The 27,499-nt window shown below is 63.5% G+C and overlaps 1 protein-coding gene across 1 annotated transcript in view; it reads left to right on the top strand.

Annotated features, from left to right (window-relative positions):
- Positions 1-26,684, top strand: part of PKD1L1 (polycystin 1 like 1, transient receptor potential channel interacting) — a 76,032-nt gene extending 49,348 nt beyond the window's left edge. The window contains exons 40-52 of the mRNA XM_066354259.1: positions 29-147; positions 2,045-2,155; positions 6,009-6,132; positions 8,081-8,164; positions 8,582-8,742; positions 10,216-10,450; positions 12,413-12,517; positions 12,691-12,831; positions 13,934-14,065; positions 14,970-15,200; positions 16,930-17,097; positions 17,940-18,104; positions 26,214-26,684. Coding sequence (XP_066210356.1) covers positions 29-147; positions 2,045-2,155; positions 6,009-6,132; positions 8,081-8,164; positions 8,582-8,742; positions 10,216-10,450; positions 12,413-12,517; positions 12,691-12,831; positions 13,934-14,065; positions 14,970-15,200; positions 16,930-17,097; positions 17,940-18,104; positions 26,214-26,255 — 1,818 coding nt within the window. The 3' untranslated portion in view covers positions 26,256-26,684. The remainder of the gene's footprint in view (positions 1-28; positions 148-2,044; positions 2,156-6,008; positions 6,133-8,080; positions 8,165-8,581; positions 8,743-10,215; positions 10,451-12,412; positions 12,518-12,690; positions 12,832-13,933; positions 14,066-14,969; positions 15,201-16,929; positions 17,098-17,939; positions 18,105-26,213) is intronic.
- Positions 26,685-27,499: the final 815 nt, after the last annotated feature.

Genomic DNA, 27,499 nt, shown 5'->3' with positions numbered 1-27,499 from the left:
TCAGGCGCCTGGCTCTCTCGTCCCACAGGTCTTGGCCGCACGACAGCGAGCTCGCCGCCTGCGCTGGGCGCGTCCGCCGTCCTCGGCGCGGCTCAGGGCCACCCGGGAGAGGATGAGGAGACAGATGCACGCCCAGGCGGCACTGAGGTGGGAGGTGGGGCCACCCTGTCCAGCTGTCCTGGCAGAGCAGCCGCCGGCACGGGGGGGGGGGGGGCCACCCTGTCCAGCTGTCCTGGCAGAGCAGCCGCCAGCACGGGGGGGGGGGGGGGTGCAGGCGGGACGCCGTGCTGGCCCCAACGCCTGCTCCGTGTGCCTGTACACCTGCCGGGACCTGCCCGAGGCGCCTGGGCCCCTGCTCCACAGGGGTGTGCGGGTGCAGGAGCCACGGGATCAACACCTCTGCCGGGACATCGATCAAGCCGATGACAGTGTTTAGAAATCTTTTACTATTAAAACACACACAGGCATGTTGTGATGCTCAATGCAAAATCAGTGTGATTTCTTTGGGGGGGGGGGGGTAAGACACAGAAGTTAAGAAACGGCACGCACGGTCAGCCTGCCCAGCACAGCCCTCTGACAGGCTTCTCTGGGTGACACCTGCCCCCACCGCACTGTGCGGGAGGGGCTGACCGGCGTCAGGAGCCTCACACGCGTAGCAGCTAAGTCTTCCTCCGAGTGTCAGGGTCATCTGGGCGCCCTCACGTCCTGCCGATGCAGTTTGTCAGGGGTTTGAGGACTCCTGGAATCTCTCCCCGTGTGGTGCCGCTGAAGTGTGCTGCTGGCGAGGGCACCAGTCTCTCTGTGATCCCGGTCTGTGCCAACCTGAGCTCCTGGTGAGAGAGGGTCCCCAAGGGGGAGACAGTGAGAGAATGCAGCACACAGAACCCCAACAGAGACAGCCCCGCCCGTGGGTTAAAGACACGGAGGAAGGGCGTTACCACACTTCACCGTGTGCATGGACCAGATAAGAACTCGTGTGGGAGTCGGAATGTATTCGACAGGACTCTGCATTCCTTCGTGGGGGAACAAGCTCTCGGTAATCGAGGGATGAAACGGAATGTCCCCGGATTCATAGAGGGCGTCTGTGACGCTCTGCACCTGACCTCATACCTGACGGGCCACGGTGAGTCCTTACTGAGGTCAGAGACAAGCTGCCTGCTGACCCTCCCCGGGACGTCCTGGCAAGGACGAGGGACAGGCTGACCGACCTGCGAGGAAGAGCGAACGGGGCTTGTTGGCAGGTGACACTGGTCTGCGCAGAAGATCCCAAGTGGTCAGTGGGGACGACTCCAGGAGGGGAGGTGAGTGAGGAGGCCGCAGGGTCAGCGCAGCGTGAACCGAGTCCCGTCCCGGCCACAGAAGCCGGCGGCTGGCGTTGGAAACTGAAGCAGTGGTGACAGTCACAGCAGCACCGAAGCACTTTGAGTCACATCGAGGAAAACCTGCAGACTGTTTGCTGGGTGTCAGAACACTCGCCGAAGCTCCGGAGGGACGGAGAGACTGTTCACTGCCAGGAAGGCAGCGTCGTCGGGGTGTCCATTCTTGCCAACGTGATCTCTAGATATCGGTGCAATCCCAGCCAAGCCCTGCAGGCATCTTTTTTTTTTTTCTTTTTTTTAATGGATTCTGACAAACTGATCCCAAAATTTACGAGGAAATTGGAGGAACTGTACTAGCCAGAGCCATTCTGGAAAAGAAAAACCAAGTCAGAGGGCTGACTCTCCGACCTCAGGACTTGCCAGAAAGCCCTGTAAGCAGGAGACTGGAGTGGAGATGGACAGACACGGACCAGGGGCCAGCAGAGAGCCCGGACAGGACGCACACCAGTGTGCCCGCCAGCTTTGTGACCCAATCACAGAGGCAGCTCATTTCAAACGTGGTGACAAAAACGGGTGTCGATGTGCAAATCTCGAACCTCAACACATACCTCACTCCTTACACGAAAGTTCCCACCCAGGGGTGTGAAAGCCGCGTCCACTGAAAACGCTGGGCTCGTCCGCACACCGGGCCTGTGAAAACGCTCGTCTCGACCTCTTCCTTGCAGAGACCTGTGCGTGTGCGTCCTCACGCTGCTGCTGCATTGGCTCGTCGCCCACGGGGGGCCCTGTCAGGACGAGCACGCTCTCAACCACGCCATCCGGGACGCGTTCACCAGGTAGGACGTGAGGGCGAGGCTCTGGACCCGGGGCCGCTGCCCTGAGAGTCCTGTGTCCACGCCTGGTGGACTTCCAGGGAGGGGCCTCGGCTCGGGGCTCCAGGCCGGGGTCCCTGCGTTCTGTTACTTTGAGCAAATCGAGGGGAAGGGAAGGGACAGCCCAGACCACCTCGTCCGCCACCTCGTGACATTTCACCAGGGAAGGCTTCCCTGCGTCCCACGTGGGGCGGCGGAGAGACGCAGAGGCGGCCCCACGTCCACAGGAGGCTCCTCCCCAGACTTTGGGTGCGGTCATCACCTCCCACTTTGGTAAACAGTGAAACAGCGATGTCAGTCACAGGCTGCTGGACTCATGGTAAATGACCGGGGTCGAGCAGCTCGGAGACTCGCTCCGCCCCGCGGGTGGTCAGGTGTTCTCGCGTTTCCTCCCGGAAAAGCAGTGGACGCCCGAGGCGGGTGGGCGGGGCCGAGGCGGGTGGGCGGGGCCGAGGCGGGTGGGCGGGGCCGAGCCGGAGGCGGAGCCGAGCCGGGAGGCGGGGCCAAGGCGGGTGGGCGGGGCCGAGCCGGAGGCGGAGCGGGACGTCTCCGTGCGCCGCCCACAGCCGGTCCGTGTCCTGTCGGACTCCGCTCCGCGGCACTCGGAGCGCCTTCCTGGGGCACCTCTGTCCGGGTCCGCGGTCCGCTGGGGTGTCACCTGCTCACCTGCCCCACACGTCACCCGTGGCTCTTTGAAACAGCCTGGCCTCGGGTTCCGAAGTGTGTGACGCGCATTCACGTCGGGTCTTGACTGCGGACAGACGGGGGCGGGGACGACGTGCTGCCCCCCTCACGGTTTCCAGACGAGACGAGACCTATGAACGTTCCTGCAGCTCTCCCGTGCTGAGGTCGTCTCTGGCTAGGGACTCTGATGTACATCGCTCTTGCTGAAGTCTTTGGCGGAGACAGGTGGTTGGCACACCTATTTAACATTTTCTGTTACTTAAACACATTTGTTTCTATCATCTACAAGAGACAGGGTGACTGACACTCACCCAGATCACAGGAGTGGGTGTAGATTTAAGACCCACTAGGGTGCAGGTCCTGATGTCCAGTGCATGATGTCCAGCATGTGATGTCCAGCATCTGCCTGACTCAGTGACCCAGCCCCTCACAGGCGAGGGCTCGAGCAGCAAATGGGGCGCCACTTTCTGCCAGGGGGGGCCCCTGGGAACAGCGGTGACTCCACGCGTGTCCACTCTCCAGCGGGCAGTTTGTGCCGGCAGGTGGCGCTGTGTGCACAGCAAAGCCACCATCTGGGTGGTTCGCCCTGGATGGGGACCCTCAGCCTAAGGACGTTCTGGCCGTATTTGTTTACTTTTTATGCCCCATTCCGGAAGTCAGCGTGGCCTGATGTGTTCCTCATGCGTGTGTGCCGGTCGGCACTGGCGTGAGCACTGGCCCCGTGCTGGGCAGGAGGCTGTGCGGGAGGCTGGGGGCTGCCCCTGGGTCCCCCTCGGATGCAGACCTCTCTGCAGACCCCCCACTGTCCCCCGGAGCCTCAGGCCAGACCGTCCGTAGCTGCTTAGGGTTTAGCACCTGCCAGCATCCTGGTGGAGGCACCAGAGCCGGGAGGGTGGATGGCGGTAGCCGGGCACCGGACCCCCAGCCCTCAGCTGGTGACCAGGCGGCCGGGACAGACCGTCTGACCCGGGTCTTTGTGCCCTCATCTGTGCAGCGAGGTCATTGGGCTGCTCAGTTTCTTGTGCTTTAAGATAAAGTATATTATTGAATTCTTACACATTTAACTTTTATTTGAGGTCTTTTTGCATGCTTCATGAAGTTCCAAGTAAAGTGAACTACCACGTACAGCGGCAGTGCATGAGGCGGTCAGTGTGCCCACAGGCCCCGCAGGAGGAAGTGCAGTGTGGCCACTGGGTGGCTGAGCCTCTGTCGTGTTCAATTGCCGGGTTGTTGTAGTGCGAGGCGTCCATGGGCTGTCTGTCTGCCCCATGCTCCCGGTGTGTGCAGGGTGAGGTGTCCATGGGCTGTCTGTCTGCCCCATGCTCCCAGTGTGCGCAGGGCGGGGTGTCCATGAGCTGTCTGTCTGCCCCACGCTCCCAGTGTGCAGGGCGGGGTGTCCATGGGCTGTCTGTCTGCCCCACGCTCCCGGTGTGTGCAGGGCGGGGTGTCCATGGGCTGTCTGTCTGCCCCACGCTCCCGGTGTGCGCAGGGCGGGGTGTCCATGAGCTGTCTGTCTGCCCCATGCTCCCGGTGTGCGCAGGGTGAGGTGTCCATGGGCTGTCTGTCTGCCCCACGCTCCCGGTGTGCGCAGGGCGGGGTGTCCATGAGCTGTCTGTCTGCCCCACGCTCCCGGTGTGTGCAGGGCGGGGTGTCCATGGGCTGTCTGTCTGCCCCATGCTCCCGGTGTGCACAGGGCGGGGTGTCCGTGGGCTGTCTGTCTGCCCCATGCTCCCGGTGTGTGCAGGGCGGGGTGTCCTTGGCTGTCTGTCTGCCCCATGCTCCCGGTGTGCACAGGGCGGGGTGTCCTTGGCTGTCTGTCTGCCCCATGCTCCTAGTGTGCGCAGGGCGAGGTGTCTGTGGGCTGTCTGTCTGCCCCATGCTCCCGGTGTGTGCAGGGCGAGGTGTCCGTGGGCTGTCTGTCTGCCCCATGCTCCCGGTGTGTGCAGGGCGGGGTGTCCTTGGCTGTCTGTCTGCCCCACACTCCCGGTGTGTGCAGGGCGGGGTGGGAACCCTAAGCAGCTGGGATGTGTGGCACGTGTCACTGTCACACTCAGGTCTTTCCAGACTCGGCTGCTTGACTGTCGCCCGACAGGGAGCAGGTGTCGGGGGTGATGTGTCCCCCACACTATGCAGACTCAGCTTGGCTGAAGGACTGAGAAGGGTTGTGTCTATTCTGCAAGGATGAGGTCTCGGGGCATTTTGGTCCATAAATGGGAAGTGTCTGTCAGGGGACCTGCTTCCAGGCCAGGTCGTGGGACTGAGCCGTGAGCGTGGCACCCGCCCACCCACCCGTCCGTCCACTCTCACCCCTGACCGGGCGTGTGGACACTCGCAGGACTGCACCCGCCTCGCTCGGGCCTCCGTCAGGGTCACGTCTGTGTGCAGTGTCGTCCGTGCGGGCAGGCGAGGCCGGGCCTGACCAAGCACAGCAGTGGATTCTCTGGGGAGACAGCACGTGACGTTGGTCGACTCCCTGCTGTGTGCTGCGTGCTCCTGGCCCGTGCACCACCTCTGACCTCTCGGCCGTCCGGGGGGCGGGGGCTGCTGCTCTGGTTTTTCAGGTGGGGGAGGGTGACCGCTGCGGCCAGTGGGCAGTAGTGTGTCCAAAGCCGTGAGTCTGTCTGCGGCCCAGTTCCCTGTGCCGGCCCTGCACTGGCCCCAGCAGCCTCCACGCCCTTCCGTCACGCCCAGGCCTGTGCCCGTCCAGTCCTTGGCCTCGCTGTCCCCCCAGAACAACCTCCCTCAGACGTCCCTGGGGTCACGCTCCACGCCCTTCCGTCTCTGCTGCCCGTCACTCGTGGTGAGGGGCTCCGTGGCCACTTGAACGAGACGCCCCCCCCCCGCCCACTCCTGATTAGTTTTCTCTCCTCGGTTTCGTCACCGTGTTTCCGCCTGTTTGTGGTGCGTCCCCACCAGGGCGAGGACTCGACTGTGTCCCCAGTGCCCAGAGGAGGGCCCGCAGGTCACTTGCTGACAAGGCCCCGAGCAGTGGGACCGTCAGCGGGGTGGACCCACGCTCTGTCCTCTCCCGGCTGCAGAGGGGCCACGTGGGTGCAGCTCCTTGACCTCGCCCGGCAGACGGCCTGGGGTTCCCGCCCAGGACAAGGACCTTTCTGTCTCTGCTCTCGGGTAGGAGCCCCGAGGACCCCGCTGGCAGCCTGAGCGGCGCGGACGCCTGGTGGGACTGGAGCCTGACCACCCTGCTGGATGGCCTGTACCCGGACGGCGTGCCCACAGCCGGCCCGCCGGGCACTCAGGTGGGCTGCCCCCGGCTCCTGACTGTCCTGTCCACTCAGAGTTCCCCCGGCTCCTGACTGTCCCGTCCACTCAGAGTTCCCCCGGCTCCTGACTGTCCCGTCCACTCAGAGTTCCCCCGGCTCCTGACTGTCCCGTCCACTCAGAGTGCCCCCGGCTCCTGACTGTCCCGTCCACTCAGAGTTCCCCCGGCTCCTGACTGTCCCGTCCACTCAGAGTGCCCCCGGCTCCTGACTGTCCCGTCCACTCAGAGTGCCCCCGGCTCCTGACTGTCCCGTCCACTCAGAGTTCCCCCGGCTCCTGACTGTCCCGTCCACTCAGAGTTCCCCCGGCTCCGGACTGTCCCGTCCACGCAGAGTTCCCCCGGCTCCTGACTGTCCCGTCCACGCAGAGTTCCCCCGGCTCCTGAGTGTCCCGTCCACGCAGAGTTCCCCCGGCTCCTGAGTGTCCCGTCCACGCAGAGTTCCCCCGGCTCCGGACTGTCCCGTCCACTCAGAGTTCCCCCGGCTCCGGACTGTCCCGTCCACTCAGAGTTCCCCCGGCTCCGGACTGTCCTGTCCACTCAGAGTTCCCCCGGCTCCTGACTGTCCTGTCCACTCAGAGGAGCCGCTCGCAAGGGGCAGGGTTGTCAGGAGTCCTGAGCCCTGCAGCGTCGCTGGGTTCTGGGGTGAGGGCAGGGCGGGCGGTGAGGCTGGCACGTCCACGGGGGGGGGGGTGCACGTGGCCCCCCGGGCATTCTGCCCTCTGTGCCCACATGCCTCTGCCCCACCCTCGCCCCTGGCTGCACACACTCCCCCAGGTCCCCGCAGGGCCGAGCGGGGCTAGGCGCAGGATGCGGCCGGTGCACAGGGCCGTGGACAGATGCGTGTGGAAGGCTGTTTCAAAATGCAGCGTGCCGTGACACGGACACAGGGACCCCGGGACAGAGGAGCAAACAGCTGGGATGGGGGCTTGGGAAGGGCCCAGAGCGAGGCGGCTCGTCCCGAGTGCTGAAGGAGGCCTAGCAGTGACCATGCACCTCGTGTACTGACCCTGGTCCTCGCGTCTCTCCTGTTTTCTGCCTTAACAAAGACGACACTGTCCCATGTTCCTCAGACCCAGCAGCTCTTGTCCACTGCGGCTGCGGCCGGGGGCTGCCTGGCCTGACTCGGACACTGTGGGAGACAGAGGGGCCGTCCTGGTTGGCCCTGGCCTGACTCGGACACTGTGGGGAGACAGAGGGGCCGTCCTGGTTGGCCCTGGCCTGACTCGGACACTGTGGGAGACAGAGGGGCCTGACTCTGACACTGTGGGAGACAGAGGGGCCGTCCCGGTTGGCCCTGGCCTGACTCGGACACTGTGGGAGACAGAGGGGCCGTCCCGGTTGGAACTGGCCTGACTCGGACACTGTGGGAGACAGAGGGGCCGTCCCGGTTGGCCCTGGCCTGACTCGGACACTGTGGGAGACAGAGGGGCCGTCCCGGTTGGAACTGGCCTGACTCGGACACTGTGGGGAGACAGAGAGGCCGTCCTGGTTGGGCCTGGCCCGACTCAGACACTGTGGGGACACAGAGGGGCCGTCCTGGTTGGCACTGGCCTGACTCGGACACTGTGGGGGGACAGAGGGGCCGTCCTGGTTGGGCCTGGCCTGACTCGGACACTGTGGGGACACAGAGGGGCCGTCCTGGTTGGGCCTGGCCTGACTCGGACACTGTGGGGAGACAGAGGGGCCATCCTGGTTGGAACTGGCCTGACTCGGACACTGTGGGAGACAGAGGGGCCGTCCTGGTTGGAACGAAGCCAGGGGAGGTGTGGCCGTCTCTCTTAGGACGTTGGTCAAGTCCCTAGAATGTTTAAGGGGAAGTGCAAGGTCGGGCCTCTAGCTCTCTGATTGGGGGTTCGGGCCGAGCCCCCCATCTGCGGGGTGAGCCGCTGCAGGCCCACAGCATGCCCGGTGTCTCCCCCCTGCAGCCCGGAGCGCTGGGAGGAAAGTGCTACCTGGTCGGCCCGGCGGTCATTAAACAGCTGCAAGTCCCTGCCGGCCGTTCGTGCGAGGTCAGGAGCTCTCTCTCTCTTTACTGCTAAAAGCACGTCGGGTGGGAACAGCTTGGGGCCAGTGGGCAGGAACCCGCCGGCTGTTTGCACCATCTCTGGGAGCTGGGCTGTGGTCTGGATGGCGGGTGCCGGGCTCGGGGCAGCTGGGGCCTCGGCCCCCTCCCTCTCCCCCAGCGCAGGCCCCCCTGAGCATGCTGCCCGTCCTGGCATCCGTGCCAACCAGAGCACGTCTGTGAGTGTGTAAAACTGGGACGTCACGTATCTAGTCCTAACGGGAGGGGGTGTGAAGACAGCACGTCCCCTGTCCCCGTCCCCTGTCCCGTCCGTGACGGAGGCGCCCGGCGCGGACACCCCAGGGTGCAGGGCGGATGTTAGGATGTAGGTCTAACTCCTGCGCTGGTCTGGTCTGCGGGGCAGCCTCCCAGGCCTCTTTCAGCACTTCCCGAAGACTCGCTGTGTCACCCCGAAGCTGGAGGCACCGACACCCCCTCTGTGACAGACACAGAGACCCACGTAGTGGCCCCGAGTGACCCCACGGCTTGCAGGGAGGACTGTGAGCTCAGCCTGGGCAGGACCAGGTCAGTGTGATGGGGGGGTCCATGTGTCCATGCTTGCCTGCCCGTTGTTCTAGCACGGCAGGCTGGACGTGGGGGCACCATGCCCCCTGGGGAGCCCAGGCTCGTTACTGCTGTGGAATGACAGGAGCTGCTCGTGCGGCCACAGGGTCAGCCTGGGGCAGGAGCAGGACGTCTGACCCCCAAGGGCGCTAGAAGGACAGCAGGGGTCAGCCTGGGCAGGAGCAGGACACCGTCCACCAAGGGCACTAGAAGGACAGCAGGGGTCAGCCTGGGCAGGAGCAGGACACCGTCCACCAAGGGCACTAGAAGGACAGCAGGGGTCAGCCTGGGCAGGAGCAGGACACCGTCCACCAAGGGCACTAGAAGGACAGCAGGGGTCAGCCTGGGCAGGAGCAGGACGTCCGACCCCCAAGGGCACTAGAAGGACAGCAGGGGTCAGCCTGGGCAGGAGCAGGACGTCTGACCCCCAAGGGCACTAGAAGGACAGCAGGGGTCAGCCTGGGGCAGGAGCAGGACGTCTGACCCCCAAGGGCACTAGAAGGACAGCAGGGGTCAGCCTGGGGCAGGAGCAGGACGTCTGACCCCCAAGGGCACTAGAAGGACAGCAGGGGTCAGCCTGGGGCAGGAGCAGGATGTCTGACCCCCAAGGGCACTAGAAGGACAGCAGGGGTCAGCCTGGGGCAGGAGCAGGACGTCTGACCCCCAAGGGCACTAGAAGGACAGCAGGGGTCAGCCGGGGCAGGAGCAGGACGTCTGTCCACCAAGGGCACTAGAAGGACAAGCAGGCTCCTTTAGGATCTGCCGGGAGCCGACAGGCACGGAACCTCACGGACCTTCGCCGTGCGCTCAGCGGGGTGAGCCCAGAGCGGCAGTGGACACCCCGTGAGGGCGTGTGGGGGACGGAGGCTCCGGCAGAATCGGTAGCCAGGTCGCAGCCACGGCCCGTGGTCAGCTGGCCTACCTAGCCTGTCCTGTGGGTCCCACGGGCCCCCGTGCACCCCCAGGCCTGAGCTGCAGCAGGAAGCTCTGGTCAGCTGACCGCCGTGGGCAGTATGTGCGGTGAGAGTGTCCGCTGAGTGGCGGCAAGCAGGGGACGTGTTCCTCGTCAGTAGTAGTGCGGACGGCAAAGGGGGCTCCTTCCCACCGACGGGGCCCGTGGCAGAGACGGCGAGTGTCCAGAGTCCCGCAGCAGACGTGGCACTCTGCCCGGAGCTGGACCCTGGGACGGGGAAGGCCGCCCGTCTCTGGGGTCCCCTCGGCCTGGGGTCCCCTCGGCCTGGGGTCCCGTCTGGGCAAGGAGAGAGGGCGGTGGGTCTTACTAGGAGCCGGAAGACACAGAAGGCCGCCTGTCTGTCCCGTGAACGCAGAGGGCACGTCAGACGTCAGCACGGCCCACCGGACGCCTCCCTGCACGGCCTCCCCGCACGGCCTCCCCGCACGGCCTCCCCGCCCTCTGACTCCCGTGCTTGGCAGGTTGGCCGCCTGCACAACGCTGACCAGCCTCCGCGCCCGCCGCTGGGCCCGCGGCAGCACCCGGGCCGTGTCCGTGCACTTTGTCCTGTACAACCCGCCAACCCGCCTCTTCTCCAGCGTGGCCCTGAGTGGGCAGCTGCTCCCGGCCGGCGGCCTCGCCCTCTCCGCTCAGGTGGAGTCCCTCACCATCTTCCACAGCGACTCCGCCCCAAGGTACCAGCTGCTGCTTCCCCAGGTGAGCTCGCCAGCCACTGCCCCCCTCACCCGCCGTGCCCAGCACACAGTGGGCAGCCCGCTGGCCGCGGCACAGGACGGGGAGGACCCCGTGGGGACCTGGCAGCCCGCTGGCCGCGGCACAGGACGGGGAGGACCCCGTGCACAGGACAGGGAGGACCCTGTGGGGACCCGGCACGTCCGTGTGGCTGGTGCACACACAGAGCACTCAGGGTGCAGAGGTCACCACGGGGGCTTGGGACTGAGACCCAGATCCTCTCCAGCTCTCCGCTGGGGCTGCCAGGACAGGTGTCACCCACGGGGGGGGCTCAGCCTGCAAACACCGACGGCCCCCAGTGCTGGAGGCTGGGAGTCCAAGGTCAGGGTGCCGGCCAGGGTGCTGCTGACCCCCTGCTCCTGGTCCGCACGCTCCACCGTCTCGCTGTGTCCTCATGCGGGGGGCAGAGTGGTCGCTTCCCCTTCCCGGAAGGACACAGCCTGTCTCCGAGACCCCACCAGACCGTTTCCACTTCCTTAGAGCCCCGTCTCCGGACAGCCAGGCTGGGGGCAGGGCTCCCACGTGTGAGCCGGGGGGCACAGACCTTCAGCACTGGGGTTGGCAGGTGGAATGTGTCCGTGCAGTTTCTGAGCAACGGAAGGCACTGGAAGCCATCCTGCACTTCTCACAGACGTTGCTGACTCTGCCTGTGTTTCACTTTCCTGGTGTGGAGAGAGACCCACTGTCGTCCCAGGAGGGGCACACTTTGCTGGGGTGGGGGCTTTAGACTCCAGGGACTGCTGGTGACACGGTCCCGTCGGGGGTGGACCTCAGAGCTGGCTCGGGGGCGGGACGGGCAGGAGAACAGTCCCCTCAGCAGGTGAGGCGCTCAGCTGTCATCAAGAGAAGTCACTCCTGTGCAGTTTCCAAGAGTAAAATTCATGCAAACAAACTTCGTGAGGGAGAAGGATCCCCAAAGAGGCTTTTTTAGCTTGAAAGTTTTAACTGGAGGGTCCGCCAGGGTTCTGCAAGGCTGCCGTGACCTCAGACGGGTCCGTCCCTCTGGTGTGAGCACCGCCCCCTCCTGTTCTCGTGGACGAGTAAATAAATAGAGGAGGTGACGAGCGGTGAGGTCCGCGTGGGGAGTGCAGGGTGGGCGGGGCCACCGTCAACGGTGAGGTAGCCGTCAACAGGACTTGAAGACATTCTCATGCACAGGAGCTTTCCAAGGTTTCACTTGGCCAAGGAAACTGATGACAGTTCGTATATTTTCCAAACACATGAGAGCTCTTCCTTGAGCATCACGGGGGAGGATGGGGGCCTGGCATGGCCGTCAGGAGACCCGGCGTGCTGGGCAAGACTCACAGGACGAGGCTTCCAGACAGCAGCCCATCCCGAGCTCACGTGCGTCCCTGCGGCCCTGGGGTGGGGTCTCTGAGTGCTGGTGGGCGAAGAGGTACAAACTATCCTGGGGCCTGAGACCAAGTTGACCTCAAGCTCTGCAGGGCCAGGGGCTACTCTAATCACGTCCACCCCTGGGAGCCGGGCAGGAGTTTTAAGCTTCGCACAACAATTTATGGGAACTTTTTTTTTCTGAAATAAGAAGCAGGGAGGCAGAGAGACAGACTCCCGCATGTGCTGGACCGGGATCCACCCGGCATGCCCACCAGGGGGCAATGCTGTGCCCATCTGGGGCGTCGCTCTGCAGTAATCAGAGCCACTCTAGCGCCTGAGGCAGAGGCCACAGAACCATCCTCAGCGCCCGGGCCATCTCTGCTCCAATGGAGCCTCGGCTGCGGGAGGGGAAGAGAGAGAGACAGAGAGGAAGGAGAGGGGGAGGGGTGGAGAAGCAGATGGGCGCTTCTCCTGTGTGCCCTGGCCGGGAATCGAACCCAGGACTCCCGCACGCCAGGCTGACACTCGACCACTGAGCCAACCGGCCAGGGCCTGTGGGAACTTCCACCGTCTGTTGTTTCTCCCCCTCAGCTGGGCTTCCTGGTGCTCCTCCTGACCCGGCTGTGCGTCCAGCTCCATGGCCTGGCTGAGAAGGGCGTCTGCAGCTACTGGCGAAAGCCCAGGAACTGGCTGGAGGTAGCCCCTGTCGTGTCCCACACAAACTCACCACCACTTGTGTAAAGATGGCACACCAGCTAGTCTGGCTTTTTGACGTCCCGCTGTGTTAGTGCCTAGTGGCCCGAGGTTGCTGTCATCTGCGCTGCGCCTCGGGCCACAGGCCAGTCTGATGCCTCTCTCTGCACCGGCAGCTGCCCGTGGCCGCCGTGGGCCTGGCCTGGTACGCAGCCTCCGGACACCTGCTCTCTCTGGCTGAGGAGGCGGCCGACCAGCTCCACCAGGGACACCTGCGAGGCTTCGTGGACCTCAGTCACCTGGCGGCGTGGAGTCGGGTACGTCGGGCTTTGTGGCCACACGGGCGGGCCTGCTCTGTGACGCTGCCCGGAGGAAGAGCTCCGACATGTTCTGGAAGGTTCCAGACCAGGGAGTCGTCTCATATTGAGGGACAGCTGTGGCTGTGGCGCTCCTACACACCCAGGGCCCAGCAGCACCACATGCCCCCACGCACGGCCCTTGGTGTGAACACGCCTGCACCCCCCCCCCGTAACCCGCGTGGCACCCCGACCGCTGTGACCCGGGTGGCGCCCTGACCGCCGTGACCCACGTGGCACCCTGACCGCTGTGACCCACGTGGCGCCCTGACCTCTGTGACCCGTGTGGCGCCCTGACCGCTGTGACCCATGTGGCACCCTGACCTCTGTGACCCGTGTGGCGCCCTGACCGCTGTGACCCATGTGGCACCCTGACCGCTGTGACCCGTGTGGCGCCCTGACCGCTGTGACCCATGTGGCACCCTGACCGCTGTGACCCGTGTGGCGCCCTGACCGCTGTGACCCGTGTGGCGCCCTGACCGCTGTGACCCGTGTGGCGCCCTGACCTCTGTGACCCGTGTGGCGCCCTGACCTCTGTGACCCGGGTGGCGCACTGACCGCTGTGACCCGCGTGGCACCCTGACCTCTGTGACCCATGTGGCGCCCTGACCGCTGTGACCCTGACCGCTGTGACCCGCGTGGCGCCCTGACCACTGTGACCCATGTGGCGCCCTGACCGCTGTGACCCGTGTGGCGCCCTGACCGCTGTGACCCGTGTGGCGCCCTGACCTCTGTGACCCAGGTGGCACCCTGACCGCTGTGACCCGTGTGGCGCCCTGACCTCTGTGACCCGGGTGGCGCACTGACCGCTGTGACCCGCGTGGCACCCTGACCTCTGTGACCCTGACCGCTGTGACCCGCGTGGCGCCCTGACCACTGTGACCCGCGTGGCGCCCTGACCTCTGTGACCCGCGTGGCGCCCTGACCGCTGTGACCCGCGTGGCACCCTGACCTCTGTGACCTGGGTGGCGCCCTGACCGCTGTGACCCTGACCGCTGTGACCCGCGTGGCGCCCTGACCGCTGTGACCCGCGTGGCGCCCTGACCGCTGTGCTCTGCCGCAGAGGGCGCGCTGGCTCCAGGGGACCCTCTCCTTCCTCCTGACCCTGAACGGCGTCCGTCTGCTTGGCCTCCAGCGCACAGCGGGGTCCTGCCCCACGGCCTGCCGGCCTCTCTCGGGCCTCTTCGTACCGGTGGTGAGTCCTCCATCACATTGTCGCCCCAGGAAACCCACAGTCACTGTGCTCCCCCCAGGGCCCTCTCTTGGGGGGGGCACCACCCGGAGCCGTGGCAGCGGCGTCAGAGCCCCGTGTCGGCGGCCGCGTGACACATCTCGGGCGTTGACAGTCGCTCCGCCCCATGCTCCCCGTGGCACGGTGTCCTAAGTATTGGAGCAGCGCCTGGCCTGCTCCCTCCCTCATGTCACATCTGTCTCGGTGGGGGGTGGGGTGGAGAAGGCAACGTGTATCCTGGGCCCCTGATGCCGCCCGACACTCCCGGGCCAAGTCCCTGGTCTGTGACCACAGCCCCACAGGACTAACAGGAACCCAGCTGAGAGCGGGATCTCTCTTCCCCATCCTTTCCTGAGGGATTCGTTTACTGAGCCCTGGGGGTGCCCGGAGTACAGACGACGAGACAGGTGCCCCCCCAGCAAAGCTCAGTGTGGACTGCAGGGAGGAGGGGGCGCTGCTGGGAGGAGGCAGGGAGAGAGTGGGGTGCAGGACAGGGAGAGAGTGGGGTACAAGACAGGGAGAGAGTGGGGTACAGGACAGGGAGAGAGTGGGGTACAAGACAGGGAGAGAGTGGGGTACAGGACAGGGAGAGAGTGGGGTGCAGGACAGGGAGAAAGTGGGGTACAAGACAGGGAGAGATGGGGTGCAGGGACTGAGCACTGGGGTGGGAGAGGGACCGAGCCGGAGTGGGTGGGGTCTGGGGAGGGACCGGCATTCGGGGCTGCGTCCTGACCCCTGGATGACTCATCAACAATCCACAGCCGCTTCTCCGCGCTTGTCCTTGTTTTAAAGAGTGCGGAGGCCCCGCCCGGGTCCGGGGCTCTCGGACCCAGTGCACGAGGTCAGCGTCGTGGGGTTTCCCCTGCAGCTCGCAGGCTTGCTGGTGCTGGCCGCCCTCCCCCGCCCGCGTGGAAGTCCACTCCTCGCCCCGGCGCCCCCGGCTGGCTCCTGTGCAGACGCCGTCCCCTGGCTGCTGTTCCGTCCTCCGGGGAGCGGCCAGCAGGAGGTGTTCCTCGGCCTCCCCACGTCCGGCCGGTGGGCCGTGGCCGGGTGCTGTGCGGCCCTGCTCACAGCAGTGACCGTTCTGCAGTTCGGACTGGTACGTGCCCCGCCCTGGACTGTGAGGTCAGGGTTTGCCGGTGTTCCACCCTCTGCAAGAGTGAAATGCCTCGGTGCTCACCTGCTGGCCTAAGGTCGTGGTCATGCTCCCCAAGGCTGACCCCTCCGGCACTGGGCAGGACTGAACCCCGTCAGCGTGACAGCTTCAGCGAGAAGGCCAGTCACCCCGGGTGCCGCCTCCTCCAGGGAGCCTCCCGGCAGCGCTGAGCCACCCCCCAGCCCCGCTCTGCAGGCTGCCTCTCGCCCTGTTGTCCGTCTCCCAGCATGTCGTGTGTCACTGCGTCCGCTAGCCTGCCCGGGGCCTGGTGTCCAGGTCCAGGACGGAGTAGCAATAGTTCTCCATGTCCACCCTTCTGCTGACCTGCCACTGCGAGCCTAGTCGTCGCACAAGCACACACACACGTGCACCCTGCTCACACTCAGCCTCTGGCTTAACCCCCTCAGGTTTCCTCAGGCCCCTCCCCTGCTGCCCCCCCCCCCCGGGGGCTGACAGGTTTCAGACGGAGCCACAGGACATCAGCTAATAGTTGCCTTTAGTAACCAACGGCCAGCAGTTCCGCATTTGTCCCTGCAGCCGGTCAGACAGCTGCATTTAACCGGTTTTCACTGTGCACCTGTGTATAGAATGTAGGTGGGCCCCCCGGGTGTCACTGGCCACCTGCCGCACCCCCGCGCTGCCCTGCGGTGGCTCCCGGGTCGGCGGGTCTCAGCCGGGTGCTCCCCAGGTTTGCTGCCTCCTTTCTCGGGGGTGGGGCCCTGCACCCCGGTTTTTAGGAAACTCTCCAGGTATTCCTCCAGAGTCAGGGTTGGAGGCCCCGCTGTGTGTCCGACTAGTCCCAGAGCCCCACGGAGCCCCACATGGGCCTCACAGGTGCTCCCTCACCCCACGCCCCCAGCCAGGGCAGCTCAGAAGAGAGGATCCGTGTGGAGTCACCTCAGACCCAAGCTGGCTGCCCCCATCCGGCCGGCTTCCGTGCAGGAGGCTGTATGTGGGCGCCGTGTCGACAGGCGTGTGTGCACGGATGTCCGAGGCTGGGTCGTGGGGAGAAGGGGGCGGTGTCTCAGGTGTGCGGGGAGTCTCTGGGTCAGAGCTCCCGAAGGCAGCAGTGTTTGGAGCTCACCCCTGCAGGGCCCCCTCTTCCCCGGGGGTGGGGTGGGGACTGCTGTCTGGGAGGTTTTGCAGTGCGTGCCAAGCGGGCTCTAAGGAAGCGATGAAACTTTGTGTATTTGGGTTCTTACTACAATCGAGTGTGTGCACATGTGTGTTTGCTGCCCTGGCTCAGCCTGCAGAGAAACAGCCCGGGGCCGACTTGCAGGGGCCCTGGCTGGGTCATTGGAGTGCCCGCCCCCCCAGGCTGCGGCCCCTCCTCCCGCAGGAGCACGTGGGGGGCGTGCGCACAGCCCACGGGGGCCGCCAGGGGCGCGGGCACCGAGAGGCTCCCGGACCTGGGAAACCGGGTCCAGTTCGGACTCGGTCCTCGGCTGCTGCTATGGCAACGCCCTTGTGCAGGGTTACGGCCCAGCGCTGGACCCACCTCGCGGAAGTTCAGTCCAGTTCTTAGCGGAGCAACCACTGTCTTATCGACAGGAAATGAAGCAGCAGCATCGGATATAATGTCTATTCTGCAGTTGAACAAATTGATAAAGCTATGTTGGGGGGTTTTTTGCTTAATAACATGAAATTTGTCTTCATTTTTTCTTTTCCCCAGCTGAGGGGTTCCCTCATGGCTTTTGCCCCCAAAAGAAAATCTTTTCAAAGCCAGTCTCTTGTGAGACTCGGAGAGGCGGCGGCCTACTGGTGGGAGAAAGCCCGCTGCGTGCTGGGGCTGCCCGGGCGGAGGGCGCTGGAGCCGGAGCCGGAGCCGCACGAGAGTCACGTGAGCTGCGGGCTGGGGTCACGTGAGCTGCGGGCTGGGGTCACGTGAGCTGCGGGGCGGGGCGGGGCCGTGAGCTGCGGGCTGGGGTCACGTGAGCTGCGGGGCGGGGCCGTGAGCTGCGGGCTGGGGTCACGTGAGCTGCGTGCTGGGGTCACGTGAGCTGCGTGCTGGGGTCACGTGAGCTGCGGGCTGGGGTCACGTGAGCTGCGGGGCGGGCCGTGAGCGCGTCCCGGGCCCTTCTCACAGCGTGACCGTGGTGATGGGCCCAGGGCCCTTGCAGAACCACAGAACCTTTGCTTTAAATTCTGAAGACGTAAGAGTTTTCCAGGCTCATGCTCCCGATTAGCTGCTTGATCCTTAGAACGTCCTCCCTGGAGGGGGACTTCAGGGTTCTCCCTTCTGTGTCCTGTCAGTCATCGGGGTGTCGTCACCGGGACTCGAATCGGCACATGAAGGCAGGTGTGGCACACTGGTGCCCGGCCCCTCCCGGCCTCCCCCGGGCGTTTGTACCAGTCGTGTGTCCTGGAGACACTGGGCGGTCTCTCGATCACGGCCTTCACATCCGTGTGACAGTCCTTCACAGGGACCTTAGGGACCATAGCACTTAGGTGCAGTGCTATGTGTGGCAGAGGGACAGGTGTGCACAGCTGCGCAGGACACAGTGAGGGAGCCGCGATGGGACCGGCAGGCCCAGCACCCAGGTGTCCTGATGTCAGCGTCCTGCGTGTCCGTAACAAAAGTGCGTGCCATCAGAAGTCCTCACCACGCAGCGAGTCGGACAGTGAGGGACGAGGAGAACTGAGGTCCGGCAGGCGTGTCCCAGTCCCGCTCTCTCCCCACAGAGCTGCTCCCTGGACGAGTTCGCGGACCTGCTCGACGAGCTGCTGTTGAAGATCAGCGGTTTGTCCGACGACCTGCAGGACCTGCTCCCTGGACCCTGCCATACGGCACAGGCCAGGGCGGAAGGAGACCCCCGGGTGGGGGCTTTTGACGACCCAGCTACTGGGGTAAGCAGATGAAAACTTATTTTTATCAATTTCCTTGGTTTTTTAAGTCTTAAAGGAAGTTTGAAATAGTTGCTATTCCAAATCCTGAGGTCCACTTTGCACACATGCTCCGTCAGGGTGGGGAGCCCCAGGGGTGAGGCACGCTCTCGCCGCCCTGAAGAGCTGCTCAACCATGTGACATGTCTGATGTCCCCTCCAGCTGACCGTGCGACAGAAGTGTCTGTCTGCTCCCTTACTTCTGACTGAGCTAGAGTCAGCGAAGAGACTGAGGACGGAAGCAGGCTCCGTTCTCCCGGACACTGAGCAGACTGAGACCAGGACACAGCCAGGGACCCCAAGCACAGTGAGAACTAGGCCAGGGGCACAGGGGGGGGCACAGGCTCTCTGGCCTCCACAGCACGGGGCGCCCCTCCCCAGGTGCCTGGATCACAGGAAGGACTGTTTCAATGTGCACGTCAGTAGAAAATTGGGTGAATGACAGGGAAGTAGTTTCCATAGAACAGGTAACGTGATGACCTATGATGAATAGAACGGGTGTGATATGTAGGATGTGTAATGTGTGTGTAAAATACTGACAGAAGAAGAATACACGTAAAGAGAAAAGACAGGTACCGCTTACTACCTTTGAAATGTGAAAACAGTAATTAAGAATATCACAAGAAAGAGGACCGTGCGCTGTGTCTATACCATTAGGTTAATGTTGACGTTTCTGTGTTATGATTAAAACAAAGGACGGTGTGTATCAATCACCTCAGGCCCTGGCCGGGCAGCTCAGGTGATTAGATCTCCTGTCATTCCTGTGAGCGCACTTACTCTGCGTACATACGTAACAACGCTTCCAGCCAGAGGCAGCTGCCACCTGAATTTGTAACGTGGCTGATACTGTCACGTACACAGCCTGGGCCATCGCCGGTCAGGTCACAGTCACAGCCTGTGGTCACTTAGGCTCATTTCCTGAACCTGGGAAACACGCCAAGGACCACACAGCTAACATGGTGCCTGTGCCCCCCCCCCAGCTGTCCCTGAGGCGGAGTGGGAGCCGTCAGCTGCAGGATAGTCTTAACCTGAACCCCAGTCCACAGGATAACCCGAACCCCAGCCCGCAGGATAACCCGAACCCCAGCCCGCAGGATAACCCGAACCCCAGTCCACAGGATAACCCGAACCCCAGTCCACAGGATAACCCGAACCCCAGTCTACAGGATAACCCGAACCCCAGTCCACAGGATAACCGGAACCCCAGCCCACAGGATAACCCGAACCCCAGCCCACAGGATAACCCGAACCCCAGCCCGCAGGATAACCCGAACCCCAGCCCGCAGGATGACCCGAACCCCAGCCCACAAGGATGACCCGAACCCCAGCCCGCAGGATAACCCGAACCCCAGTCCGCAGGATAACCCGAACCCCAGCCCACGAGGATAACCCGAACCCCAGTCCACAGGATAACCCGAACCCCAGTAACCCCAGTCCGCAGGATAACCCGAACCCCAGCCCGCAGGATAACCCGAACCCCAGTCCGCAGGATAACCCGAACCCCAGTCCGCAGGATAACCCGAACCCCAGTCCGCAGGATAACCCGAACCCCAGTCCACGAGGATAACCCGAACCCCAGCCCGCAGGATAACCCGAACCCCAGTCCGCAGGATAACCTGAACCCCAGCCCACAGGATAACCCGAACCCCAGTCCACAGGATAACCTGAACCCCAGTCCACGAGGATGACCTGAACCCCAGTCCACGAGGAGCACCGTCTCCCGGGCCTGCTGCTCCCTGAGGCCTGGCACACGGGTCCCCACAGGAGCCAGCACCTCCGGGCCCGGCCCCCCGGCTCCCGGTGGGCAGGGACTGGGGCCCCACAGGGGTCTCGGCAGCGGTGCAGGGGCTGGACTCGGGGCAGCCTTGCCTTGGTGTGCCCCGTCTCAGGAAGCAGCCCCTCGGAATTCCTGACTTCGGGGCAGTTGTTCCTCATCTGAGCGTGAATAATGGGGACTGGCGTCTCGATGAGCCGGGGGGGGGGGGGGGGACTGGACGCCTGCAGCTCCCCGTGCTGCCTGCAAAGCACTGCTCGTCCTGCTCCCGAGTGACGCGTGCGGCGAAATGTCACAGCTGCCCGTCCCCCTCTCCTGGGTCGTCGTTGTCCTCCTCCACCTCTTCATCCTCCTCCTCTTCCTCCTCCTCCTCCTTCTCCTCCTCCTCCTCCTCCTACTCTTCCTCCCTCTTCTTCCTCCTCCCCCTCCTCCTCCTTCTCCTCTTCTTCCTCTTCCTCCTCCTCCTCCTCCTCCTCCTCCTCTTCCTCCTCCTCCTTCTCCTCCTCTTCCTCCTCTTCCTCCTCCTACTCTTTCTCCTTCTTCCTCCTCCCCCTCCTCCTCCTTCCTCTTCTTCCTCTTCCTCCTTCTACTCTTCCTCCTCCTCCTCCTTCTACTCTTCCTCCTCCTCCTCCTCCCTCCTTCTCTTCCTCCTCTTCCTCTTCCTCCTCCTCTTCCTCCTCTTCCTCCTCCTCCTCCTGGGTGATCCCTGTTGGCATCAGGAGACAAGCTGCAGGCAGGGGCTCTGACGGAGCAGAGGGACTGTCCCTGGGCGGCTCCCTCCCAGAGGTCAGTGCCCAGCTCCGTGGAGCCCCAGCCTCAAGGGACACTTGTGCACATGACTGGTGCCAGAGAGGTTTCCACATAATTTCCTCCCAGTTTGCTCTGATGACCACATCTGAATCGGGCAGGAACGCCCAGCAAGGCCAGCACCCAGCCTCAGGTGACACTGTCTTCCTGGACAGTTTGGTCATTTTTAAAATCACTAATTCCTGGGTGGCCCCAGCGAGGAGGGGTGCTGGGAAGCTCTGTGTAGACATGAAGCTCCGTGTCAGCTTCCACATCAGAGTTGCCATGACAGCAGTGACGGTCACTGTGGCTTTGCAGCTGGGTTCAGAAAGATCCGTGCCAGGGCCCTGCGGGTCAGTGACAGGACCCGTGAAGCTGTCCAGAGGGCCGACTCTCTGCTTCCTGTGAGCTCTGTCGGTTTGTGGCATGTCGAGGGACACTTAGAAGGATTGGCTTTCCTTCCCGTGAACAGATGGCCCGTGTCAGACCCCTGACTGGCAGGGGTGTCTCCTGAGCTGCCCTCATACTCGGGGGTTTTCCAAATACGTATCTGGTTCTAGGGACCCAACTTACTGACTCTTCAGTGACCCGGTGTCTCTAACTCATGGCGCAGATGGTCTGAACACACTGAACTTGACTTCTGGGCAGGAAACAGGCTCTGACAGGCTGGTCAGGGGAAGCACTGGGCCTGAACAGGCGGGAAGTGCGGCCCCTGCAGAGCCAGGGGGGTGCCTGCTGGGGAGGTCCGGCCTTACCTCCACCTGCTGACCTACCCCTCACGTCTGATGTCCCCCTGTAAAAAGACCGAGTGGGGACTCCTGCAGGGTCTCAAGAGGAGTGCTGTCCACACCTGCACACGGTCAGTGGGCGCTGTGGCTTCAGCATGCAGTGACGGAAACTGAGTCTCCAGATGCACTCCGTCTGCAGTATCTCTGTGCCCGGGGCCCGGGCGGGGGGCGGGGCCTGGGGCGGGGCGGGGCCGGAGGGCGGGCAGGGGGCGGGGCCGACCGATGATGAGCAACGTGGACTGGAGGGTGTGTCCACCAAGAAGACGCAGTGTTCCAGGAACTTGGATAGTATGGGTCTCAGCGTCGTGGCAAAGTTCTGGGCAACTTTTGTGTCCACTTGGATCTTGGGGCGCTGGGTTTCTTCATGGGAAGCTGAGAGGGGCCGGTCGTGTCACCAACGCTGATTACAACGAGGTTGTCCAGGAAGAACGCCCTGATTCCCGAGCCTGACTTGCCGGGCACGGATCGTACCTGGACTTGACTGAAGGGACCCAGCCACCCTGACCCTGGTCAGCCCCGTGAGACGGGCCGGCGTGTCTCGTCCTGGCGCAGGGCAGGGGCTGTGACTGCGGCCGTGGAGGGCTGAGGAGGAAGGGCTGCTGGACCTCGTCCGTGGAGAGAAGCAGGGAAAGGGAACCGAGCACGGTGTCAGCTGGTTCTGCGTGAGGACGTGCGCAGGTCAGAGAACTCTCCTCGTGACTTTTCTGTGAGTTGGAAATCATTTCCAATGAACAGCTTCGAAAAGGAGCAGTCATACTTTTCCAGCAGACAGATGACAGAGGGACGCGTCACACGTGTGGGGTGCGGGTCGGATGAGTGGCCCTCGTTCCCTCTGAGCGGGTCTGCACGTCTGTATTTCGGAACGTCTTCCTTGATGGACGTCACCGGGAAGGCGCTGTAGTTTACTGGAACCACTTAGACGTGACCTACAGGCGTGTCGCGTCTGAGAAGTGACCACCGGGATGTGGAGGCGGATGGCTCACGGTCGACTCCCGGGTGACCGTGCAGGATGGAGCGTGCCCGTGGCCCTGCAACGCTGGAGTGCCACTGTCCCTTCTCAGGCAGCTGCGCGGTGGGGTGACACGGGGCAACGCGGATGGGAACCAGGACTCCCGATCGCTCTGGGCACTTATTTACTGGAACCGTGTTTCACCGAGAGGGGCCGAGAGAGCTGACTTCTTAGGGGCCTGACCGCCCTGCCCCTGGCTTCTTTGTGGAGACATTTCTTTTTCAGCTTAGAGTCTGACAAGCTCCAGTTCTTCCCCCGGACAATAAGTGCAGGACTGTCTCAGCGGCTCGGGTGCCGTGAGGGGGCCCACACAGAACGCAGCCGCCCGCAGCCTGGAGAGCCCACGCCCAGCCCACAGCCCAGGCCAGGCTGCTCCGGAAGTGGAGGCAGAGGACAAGGGCTGGCCAGGCCCTCCTGCACCCCTCCTGCACCCCTACACCCCTCCTGCACCCCTCCTGCACCCCTGCTCCCCTCCTGCACCCCTCCTGCACCCCTACACCCCTCCTGGTCCCCTCCTGCACCCCTACACCCCTCCTGGTCCCCTCCTGCACCCCTACACCCCTCCTGCACCCCTCCTGCACCCCCACACTCCCTCCTGGCACCCCAAGTTCTCGGGTTAAAGAAAAAGGGTCTAAGTTACAGCTGCCACCCGAGAATGCCCCCACCTGGGGCGCCGAGTGGGCATTTGCGTGATGGGGTTCAGAGCTCAGTAAAGGTGTGAGGCCGGGGGGGGGGGCGCTCTGGGCTGATCCTGGGGGGGGACCCGCTCCGGGCTGACCCCTCCCGAGGGTCTCCAGGGCGGGTCCTTGACGGATGGAACCCGGCGGAGGGCCCCGAGCAGGGGCCGCAGAGACGCTGCGTCCAGTCCTTCCAGAGCCCAGCTTCCCCTCGCGGCTCTGCCCTCGGGGCCGCTGCAGGCCCGCACCCTCTTCCTGGCCACGCAGGGGGCGAGGGGGGCTGTCGTCACCCCTCGGGAATCTCACCTGAGCTTTGAAAGACCTTGGGCTCACCCAGCGCCCTGCACAGGGCGAGCATGTTTCTTCCAAACCCGTGGGTGACAGAATCTGTCGTTCTCACAGCTGCTGAGTCCGCGTGCGGAGGGCGGGCGGGGACACCGTCCAGGAGCAGACGCGCAGACAGGCCCCACCCAGGAGCAGCGGCAGGTGGAGAAGGAGGAACGGGCAGCCTCCCCGAGGCGGTGCTGGAGCCGCCGGGCATCCAGAGGCAAAAAAGAGGAGGAGAAAGAACTTCACCCTCCACCTTGTTTACACGGAATTCACTCAGGACGATCACGGACGTCAACGTGAGCTCTGAAACGATGACTTTTTTGAGGAAGAAAAACCAAAGGAGAAAATGAACGTGATCCGTTAAGGAGAAGATGGACGAATGGACCTTGTCGGAATTCGAGACCCTGGTCACACAAGTGACCACGCGGAGAGGGCACAGGGGCAGTCCGCAGACGAAGGAGACACCCCGACCACGTGTCAGCACAGGGCTGGCCTGCAGAACGTGTGGACAACTCTCAGCGCAGCAGGAAAACAGACCCTCCCGTTAGAGACGGACGGAGGTGCAGAGAGGACCCAGAAGGGAGCGTGCCGGCAGCAGGCACAGGACCGGACGTGCAGTCCCAGCCACCAGGACACCGCCGGGCCCGGGAGATGTCACCACACAGCTCTGAGAATGCGGGGGGACGCAGACCCCCCCCCTCCTTGCTGCCGGTGCGGTGGAAATGGCACGGCCTCTCTGGGAAGTTCCCGGAACTTCCTAAAACGCAGCGTGACAATTCAGCACCCAGAAGTGACGCCCTCGGTCACTCGTCCCAGAGAACCGCCGGCCTGTGCCCACACGTGTCCTGTGATGGGGCTCCCAGCAGCTTTGTATGCAACCCCTCCAACTGGAAGCTTCCGGAATCTGCGCTGACTGCCGGGTGGTCCGCAGACCCCCACGCAGGAAGGCTGCCCGCCACGTGACCTTCCTGGGACAGCAGCGTGTAGGGTGAGGCGGGTACGGCTGCGAGAGGGCAGCTGTCCTGGGGACGGACGGAGTCTGTGCCTTGACCGTCAGTGTCCTGTGTCCTGAGTGGAGCCACGACAGGACCCAAGGGAGGGGACCACGGGTCTGTCTGGGCCACATTTGACAGCTGCACCAGCGCCTGCAGCTGCCTCAAGGCAGAGAAAGTTGAACTAAAAAACAGCTCACGGCGGTTACAACCTGCAAAGTGAAAACCGATGGAAATGCTATGTGCTTAAAATCAATAAAAAGCTCATGGTTTTTCTAGCGGCCTGGCAACCACTTTTTTTTTTAATATTGACTATATTGCCAGTTCGTGTTCTTGGCCATTTTCCAATCGGGATATTTACCTTTTGTCTGATTTTAGAAGATCTTTGTTTAGCACAGGGGTGGGGAACCTTTATGGCTGGAAGAGCCATGAACACCACATATTTTAAAATGTGATTCTGTGAGAGCCATACAACGACCCGTGTACGTTTCGCATTATCCAATAAAAATGTGGTGTTGTCCCGGAGGACAGCTGTGATTGGCTCCAGCCACCCGCAACCATGAACATGAGCGGTAGGAAATGAATGGATTGTAATCCATGAGAATGTTTTATATTTTTAATGTTATTATTATTTTTATTAAAGATTTGTCTGCGAGCCAGATGCAGCCATCTAAAGAGCCACATCTGGCTCGTGAGCCATAGGCTCCCGACCCCTGGTTTAGCAGGTGTGACAGGCTGCCAGGCTGCAGGGACCAAGGTCCTCACGCTGCAGAGACCGACCTCACAACCCTGCAGGCCGGCGTCCCCACCAGGGTCCGCTGCTCTCCCGCGAGGCCCCTCCCCCGCGTGCAGGTGCTGTGTGCTCCCGTGACCACACCTGGTCGCCCTCTGTGTCTGTGTCCCCGTCTCCTCATCGCAGCACCGGTCACACTGGGACAGAGCCTCACCCTCGTGACCCCATTTGACCTTAGGGCTTTACAGTGTCATCTCCCAGAGTGGTCGCGTTCTGAGTGCCGCCCTGGGAGGGAAGGGTGTCAGCAGGGGCGCCGAGGGGACACGTTTGGCAGAAGCAGGGAGAGGGCTGTGTGGTCCGTCTGGCCCGCGCTGCGGCTCCTGCTTCCTCTCTGCTGGCGGCTGACACTCGGAGGCCACGTGTGTTCTCACCGCCTGCCAGACTCTGACGGAAGCCCGACACCTGTTACCTGGTCGAGCCGTCACACGGCCACGGAGCAGGCGTCCCTGCCGCTGGGCGCTCAGAGGCAGAGGGAAGCCGCCACGAGCACTGGACACACGGCTGGGGCCGCAGTGGGGAGTGCCCGCAGGTCTCCTGCCTCCATCACACAGGCTCACACCCGGCCTCTGCCCACAGCCCTTACGTCCTGGCTTGACGTGGAGCCACGCCCCGCCACGCCACGCCCCTCCCCTCTCCTCCCTCCCCGCCCCTCCCATCCCCACCCCTCCTCGTCCCTCCCCTCTGTCCCTCCTCGTCCCTCCCCTCTGTCCCTCCCCGCCCCGCCCCGTCCCTCCCCGCCCCTCCCTCTCCTCCCTCCCCGCCCTGCCCCTCCCCTCTCCTCCCTCCATGCCCCTCCACGCCATGCCCCACCCTTCCCCACCCGCCCCTCCCCGCCCCGCCCCTCCCGATGGCTATTCTTCTGCTGCTGATACCGGCTGGTTTGCGGTTTGTCCCAGGCTGAGCATTTCCACTCTGTCTTTCCAGCCCGCGGGCAGCGAGGAGCCATGGGGGCCGGGGCTGCACTGAGGTGCTCACAGCTCGGTCTGAGCAGGCGTCGGGCTTCACCCACGAGAAGAGGCGCGGACCCAGGAAGGTGCCCGTCCCAGGCGTGGTGAGAGACCCAGGTGGGACTTGGGTTCATGTCCAGGCCGGGGGCAGCGCCACCTCGGTTCTCACCAGACGGGTCCTCTGCCGGCCACCCTCGCGCTACGACGGTGACGATCAGCTCCGCGCTTGCCTGACGGATGTCTCAGCGTCAAAAGACTGCGGCCTCATTTCCTGGACTCTCCGTTCTGCCCACTGAGTCTTGTCCTGCAAGTTACCGCAGACATCTAGTAACTGCGGGGGGTGGGCCTGGACAGCATTCTGGTTGCTAAATAAGATTTTGAAGTGAAGTCCTCATTTTGTAAAGTTAGCAATTGAATCTCGCCAGATTAATAACTTGTTTTTTCCTGATTTACTAATTCAATGTAAAATGGTTATTTGAACAAAGCCTTTGAAGCTGGCTGGGCTGGTGTCTGAGGTTGTTTAAAAACCCACAGGCTCAGTCAGACTTGGCTGAGGGGTGACGGAACTTGGAGCGTTTGCTCGTATTGTCGGGTTCGAAATGGCTTCACGACGCCCGGTTCACGTGCACGGAAAGGGCCGTGTAGACACGGCTCTCGAGTCCCCCCGGGGACCAGGCTCCAGAGGGGACAGGGCTGGGGCCCGGCCCCCGGGGGAGGGTCAGGGGTGTCCCTGGTCACACGGAGCCCTGGGCCCGCTTCCTGAAGGCACAGAGTGGCGTGGAGCCTGCAGGCTGGGTCCCAGGAGAACCGGGCTGACCCGCGAGGGGCGTGGCACGGGGGCGGGTCAGGCATCTGAAGTGACCGATGGGAGCGAGGTTGTCAGTCTGTGCCACGGACGCACCTGAGAACACAGGAGTGCCTTCAGGAGTAAGGTGCGTGATTGACAAGCTCGTGTATTTGGGAAATACGGCCCCATTTTCCATCTCTGAACATGGCGTCCAGATGGGGGAGATCCCTGTGAGAGCTCTGGGCTGGGTGCGGTCAGCGTGCTGTTGGTCACCAGAGTGCGTGCACACACACCCGCAGAGGTGCAGAACACACACACACACACACACCCGCAGAGGTGCAGGACACACACACACACACACACACCCGCAGAGGTGCAGAACACACACACACACACACACACCCGCAGAGGTGCAGGACACACACACACACACACACCCGCAGAGGTGCAGGACACACACACACACACACACACAC

This window comes from Saccopteryx leptura, chromosome 12 (assembly GCF_036850995.1).
Source record: "Saccopteryx leptura isolate mSacLep1 chromosome 12, mSacLep1_pri_phased_curated, whole genome shotgun sequence".
NCBI classification, from domain to species: Eukaryota; Metazoa; Chordata; class Mammalia; order Chiroptera; family Emballonuridae; genus Saccopteryx; species Saccopteryx leptura.
This window is presented reverse-complemented; position numbering and strand designations above follow the sequence as displayed.